General features: G+C 45.3%; 1 protein-coding gene across 2 annotated transcripts; it reads left to right on the top strand.

The window, feature by feature from the left end:
- Nucleotides 1–618: 618 nt before the first annotated feature.
- On the top strand, nucleotides 619–3,415 carry LOC120435649 (uncharacterized protein KIAA0754-like). Of its 2 annotated transcripts, none has more exons than XM_039605437.1 (2): nucleotides 619–2,139; nucleotides 2,222–3,415. In XM_039605437.1, the coding sequence occupies exon 2, from the start codon at nucleotides 2,442–2,444 to the stop codon at nucleotides 3,393–3,395; it is 954 nt and encodes a 317-aa protein (XP_039461371.1). In that variant the 5' UTR covers nucleotides 619–2,139; nucleotides 2,222–2,441; the 3' UTR covers nucleotides 3,396–3,415. The 2 variants fall into 2 exon arrangements, with proteins under 2 accessions (XP_039461371.1, XP_039461370.1); XM_039605436.1 differs by having other exon boundaries at nucleotides 620–2,127.
- Nucleotides 3,416–6,371: the final 2,956 nt, after the last annotated feature.

Genomic DNA, 6,371 nt, shown 5'->3' on the forward strand with positions numbered 1-6,371 from the left:
GCTCTCTCGGCTGTTTTTTGGGTGTGTGTCGGGCTGTGAGTTGAAAAGCTACAGCTGGCTGGGAGGGTACACCAACCATGTGTGAAAAGTGGTCCATAACGTACTGGTTCAAAGTGTGTTTGTGCAAACATTGTCGGGGTCTGCCGTGGTACAGAGGGACTTCTGCTTATGAACCTGTGTGCACAGCGTCTGCAAATCCGGGCTGTACAAAGTGACCTCATCTTTACCCAAAACTGTAAGCTGTCATCTGTGAGGCGCGAAATGTGTTTGTTTTACCATAATTCATGGTGGAGAATGGCTGCTCTTCTGAGTTTTGCTGTCTGTAGCCGTATGAATGGAAAACTACACAGATTAGCAGCGGCATAGGCACACATAAAATTTCTTCTGAAATTTTCGCTTTCTAGTTGCATTTTATAATTTATTTATTAAATTTATGTGGAGTGAATAAATAAAAGTATATTTACGGTGGCCCCTAGAGACAAAGCACGTACAAACTCCAAAGCACGTACAAAGTCTGAAGCACATACAAACTCCGAAACACGTACAAACTCCAAAGCACATACAAACCCCCAAACCCCCTAAAACTGAAAAATATTGTACATTTCAGAATTGTACAAAAAGGCCTTTTTCAGGGAACACAACATGGGTTAACAATTTAAAGCTGTTCCTCAGCAATAGAGGTTGATCAATAGAGGCTGGTGCTACTAATTCCTAAAGGTGTTCCAACTTTGCTGGATTACTTGCAACCCCCTCTGTATGCATAAAAGCAGTGTTGGAACACACTGTTGTACTATACTCTCATTAGCATCAGTTGAACAGTTTCACAAATGGTAGTGAAAGTAGGAAGAAAGTAGTGTGTTGTTACAAAAATAGCGAGAAAAAGGCAATTAACAATGGAAGAGAGACAGACCATCATTACTCTTAAAATGTACACAGCAAATTCTGGTCTTTGGAATAAACTCTCTGGGAGTTCAGATTAATTACATTTGAGTGTACATGCGTGACCATCGAATGAACTCTAGTGCAGAGTCTTTCCCGGGAGTTGATTTTTCAACTCTTTATGAGTTAAAACTGAACTCTCATGGAGTTAAATTTCTACTACCATATAGAGTAAAATGTAACTCATAACTAGAGTTAATTTGATATTAACTCTTTTATAGTGTTTCTCATCAAATGAAAAAAGGTTTTAGGTGGAAATTACTACAAGACACCATACTGGTTATTATGAATGTATTAATTTTATTTATCAAAAATAACATTCAAAATTGAATGCTGCATGGATTAGCATACATTCTGTGTAACAGTACTGTAATAGCGTAACATCCATCATTAATGGCAGCTAAACAGTTGAGACATTGTGTGGTCAGATTGGCCTAACATTGGGGGAAAAGAAAAAAAACAGAATTAAAGAAAAAAATCACTACAGAATAAGCACTTCTTGTAATGCAGTGTTAACATGAGGAAGACTATAAATTCTCCATTAAGCCAACAAATCAAATAATGCAACTCTCTGACACAACATAAAATTGTGAATCACACCCATATGACATTTGGGCATCAAAACATTTGTAATGTCTTAATTTCTCCCTTTCTAGGACCAGTATCTTTTTAGGAATAGTTTCATTTACCTGAAAAGCATGAAAATGATCATGGAAACACGTTTCATGCTCAACCATAACAAAAATAGCTTTACCATCATGCAAAATGATCGAAGTCATCTTGCTGAAAACTGGGATGTTTTCATAAGTGCCTGTACAAACAAAAAGCCCAACACGATATTCAACTCCACTACACTTTACCCAGTTTGTGAGTTTGACAGTGTTCTGTAAATCAACATGAAGATATGTGTCAGGGTCCTGGGTCTGAGCGACCCAGGATCCCTGAGCAGTTATAGACTTATGTTACTTATGTATTTTTGGTGTTGCTCCCCCTTTTCCCTATGCTTGTACATATGTGTGTGGGTGGCTGTGTGTCTGAGCACTCGTTTATAGGTGCCTTCAGGCCTGGTGGGTGTGGCCCTGCTAGGGGACTGGCCACACCCGAAGCCACGCACCTGCTGCTGATCAGGCCTCGTCGGGGGAGCTACTTAAGAGAGTCTTGGAGCTCCCACTGGCGCGGGATCATTGCGTGAGACTCCACGTTAGTCACCCAGTTTAGGTTTAGTAAGTTCATGCCTGCTATTGTTAAGTGTGCTGACAGCTGCCGCTATTGTTGCCTGCAGGAGGAGCGTGGGAGGCCTGAAGAGCGGCGAGCACCGGGAGTGCGACACACGGGAGCAGAGAGCACAAGGAGGACACATCACGGGAGTCTGGGGAAAACACGGAGATTTATTATTGTTTGTACCACACACTGTAAATAAACACACTGTTCGCACACAGAGCACCGCGCCTGGGTCCTCCTTCCCTACATCCCCACGGTCTGCCAGCACAGACCGTGACAGAATGATCCAGCCAGACATGGACCCAGCGGTCTCTGAGGAGAGGCTCAGGAGGGAGATTATGGACAGGGTTTACAGACTCTGTGAGTTGTGGTGGGAGAAGCCCGCAGAAGGGTTGCGTCGCACCGTGGGGAGGCGGCTGCAGGAGACGCTTTTTAAATTCCCTTGGCTGGTTGACGATCTCAATCCTATCGTCATGGACTTCCTGCTTTCCACCCTCCACCTCCACTCTCCTCCTCAGGCTGCTCACCAGCCCAGACAGCTGGTGGATTCAAAGCCTGACACGCCGGCCCCGACGTCTACCCGGAGACGACGTTTGCGCCGCCAGCGTTCCTCACCGCAGCCTAATCCACGGACATCTCAAGAGCCGGCTGTGGTGAGCAATACGGACATTTTTTCATTTCCCTCACCATCTGTTTGTGTGTCTGCAGTGGACAATGACGCTGCCGTAAGCCATCCGACGGCGCAAGTAACATCACCTCGGTCAGAGGTCTCCACACCACTCGCTGCTTCACCATCTGCAGTTGTAGCGCCGCTGTCATCTCATCCGCCTGCAGTCACCCTTCTGCCATCTTCTTCACCGGCTGCTACGTCACCACTCGGACCTGTCCTGCCCGAGCAGGAGCTCAGCGAGCCGGAGCAGCTGCCGGAGGAGCTCAGGAAGCCGGAGCCGCTCAGGGAGCCGGAGCTGCTGCTGGAGGAGCTCAGGGAGCCGGAGCCGCCGCCGCTGCTGGAGGAGCTGAACGAGCTGGAGGGACCAGCGTTGCCAGCGGAGGAGCTCGACCAGCGGGAGGAGCCTGTGCTGCCAGCGGAAGATCTCGGCAAGCCGGTGGGACCCGCTAAGCCGAAGCTGGAGGTTAGCGAGCTGGAGCTGGAGCTCAGTGAGCAGGAGCAGGAGCTCAGAGAGCGGGAGGAGCCCGTGCCGCCAGCTGCGAAGCCCTGCGAGCCGGAGCATTAGCTCGGAGAGCGGGAGGAGCCCGCACCGCCAGCTGAGGAGCTCAGCGTGCCGGAGGAGCCAGCGCCGCTGCCGGAGGAGCTCAACGAGCCGGAGGGACCAGCGTTGCCAGCAGAGGAGCTCGGCCAGCGGAGGACCTCAGCAAGCCGGAGGGACCTCCACGTCTAGCGCACCCTCCACGCCATCCACGTCCAGCGCGTCCACGTCAGCGACCAGCGCGCTACACTGCTGCTCACTGTTGCTCGCCGGAGCAACGTCGTTGCCGTCGGACCCGGGGCAAGCCACCGGAGGAGCAGTGCCGCCGCCACTGGACCCGGGGCAGGCCGCCGGAGGAGCAGCGCCGCCGCCACTGGACCCGGGGCAGGCCGCCGGAGGAGCAGCGCCGCCGCCTCGGGATCAGGGGAAGGCCACCAGAACCGTTTCGCCGCTGCTGCCGGACCCATGGCCACCCGCCGGAGCTGCAACGCTGCCGCCATTGGAGGTAGGCCACCTGAACTCTTTTGTTGTAGTGATGGACCGCCTGGGACTGTTTTGTGGCGTCTTTTCTTTTTTTTGCACCGCTGCTGGATGCGCGGTCTGACTTTGGGACTGTGAACTGTGAGGGTTTGTTATTTTGTTGTTTCTGCTTGTTTTGGTTCTGAAGAAATTGAAGTTTATGGAGAGACTTATTGGGGAGACCAAATAAGAGGGAGTTGCAATAATCGATCCGGGAAGTAATAAGACTATGGACAAGGATGGCAGCAGCATGGGGAGTAAGGAAGGGACGAGGTTGGTTATTGTTACGTAAGAGAAAGTATGCAGCTAATTTATTATCTGCATACTTTCACTTACACTTCTTGTGTTTCAAGTGAACACATTTTAACTGGACCAGACTCAACTGCTTTTAAACTCATACATTCCCAATGATAAGCAAATGCAAACTTTTGTTTCCTTGCAAGTGATACAGTCAAATTCTTAAAGTTCTTAACACAGTCTTTGAAAAATATGTTTGGCTTCAAATCTCATGGTCCAGATATGAATGAGAGGACTAATCTTTCGAATGCACCTTGGATAGTGGACCATGAAATGATGTTTTGGAATTAAGTTGTTTAATGGATATAGTTCCTCAAAGAGTCTATGGTGTTCAATAATCAGGTGCTTTAAATACACAGTCATTCCTTCAGTGATAGAGTATGAGAAAACAATGTTTAGAATGTGCAACAACAAAAGCAACAAATGCCAGTGCAAATCATCCTCTGGTACCAGGCCACCAAATTTCAAAGGTATGTTTGTGATCAAACAAAGTGTTTGTGATGCATTTAAACCTATTCCATGTCCTGCACAATCCAGATTAATATTCATTGGTTTATTTTTCTTTTCTATATAGCCATAATTAAAAGCATTTATCCCATTTAACAAGCTATCTTTAGAGATGAGGTAGTCAATTAAATATTGAAATAGCAGCTTGACTTCATATTGACCAACCCCTTCCAAAATATCACGCATGATGTCAACGGCAAAATTTTCCACAATATTGAAATACTTTAATGAATTAAGTATACTCTTTCTTTTTATGCTGAATGAAGATGTTAATGTTGGATCATCTACCAAATAATTATAATGTTGGTTATTCAGAATTGGAGATCTTAGAGGTAAACAATGTCGTCCTCTGAAAAATCTGATTGAGCTGAAGACGGACCAAATAAGCAAAATCTACAAAAATAATTAGCTTTAAACAATTCCAAAAACCCAAGAATGGTATGCATCCCTAAGTTATAGCCTGTAATTTGTGCCAGAGTACCAAATACAGGAAATTTAGCAAATGGAACAGCAATCCCACTCGTCTCTAATATTTTCAGGTCCTTTACTAAGGGTTTCAGGATTTCATCAATTCCATATTTTTTTGCGTCTTGTGCATAAAATAAGGATATCAGATGAATGTTCATTAAAGGTGAATTCAGACTGGGAGGAAGATTTCTAAGGATAAAGTAAAGGCAGCCAACTTTGTGTATACCCTTTTTTGAACCTAAAGAATTTGCACACTCAAATTCGTCATAGTACAATTGGACTTGGATAGCAAACTTACTACCTGAAAACAAAGGATGATTTTTGAAGTAGCTTCCATCACAGAAGTCCTGATATGTGTCAGACTGGGTGCATATTTGCATAATCTCACAAATACTTTCATTCTTAAAAATGAACTGGACTGTTTTCAATATGGGAATATATATGAATTTGTCATTTACTGGGACTTGCTGATAGGTTCCAGTTTTGATACATTGTCTAGTATCATATCTTACTCCTAGGTGCAGTTCAACTGGCTGTACCATTTCCCATTTATCTCTAAAATATTTTTTACATTTGCTTTCAATTCAATCAATTCAAGTAACTAAAAGGATTGTCCAAATGTTTAAATAAATCTACTATGGCTGATCTGGAGGGACTGTCATTCGATAATAGGGTCAATAATTGTTCCTGAATATTAGATTGCCAATCTCCCACAAATTTCTCTAAGTTCTCAACTGTAGAAAGAACTACTGTATTTGGTACACCACTTCCTAAAAGTCTGGCAATAATGGAGGCGCACATGTCCTTGCTCTGATTTGAGAATGAAGGGCCTGCTTCAGAATTTTGGCACTGAGATGATGTGAATGGTGTTTCATCATTTAAGCACTGAGAACTACTAAGCTGTTGGGTATCATGGTCAGAAGGGGTCTCATGAGGCACACATGTGTTAACAGTAGGGATGGGTATCGTTTAGGTTTTATCCGATACCGGTGCCAAACCGGTACTTTTGAAACGGTGCCGGTGCTTAAACGGTGCTCAAACCGGTGCTTAAAGAATGGAGAACACAAAATTGGTTCAAAAACCTCTCATGTTTAACTGTTTTCCACTTTTTCTTTGGTCATTTTAGCCTTTTTGGCCAGGGTGAAGGGAGCATCTGCCATCAAACAAGAAGACAGCCGCATGTAGCTACGACGGTGTTTGCTAGTTCACCTT

This window comes from Oreochromis aureus, linkage group 22 (genome assembly GCF_013358895.1).
Source record: "Oreochromis aureus strain Israel breed Guangdong linkage group 22, ZZ_aureus, whole genome shotgun sequence".
Classification (NCBI taxonomy): domain Eukaryota; kingdom Metazoa; phylum Chordata; class Actinopteri; order Cichliformes; family Cichlidae; genus Oreochromis; species Oreochromis aureus.

Coding starts and splice junctions, on each gene's coding strand:
- LOC120435649 (XM_039605436.1), top strand. CDS start 1,940: ATGCTTGTACATATGTGTGTGGGTGGCTGTGTGTCTGAGCACTCGTTT. Junction 2,128..2,221: donor CACTGGCGCGGGATCATTGC/GTGAGACTCCAC, acceptor TGTTGCCTGCAG/GAGGAGCGTGGGAGGCCTGA.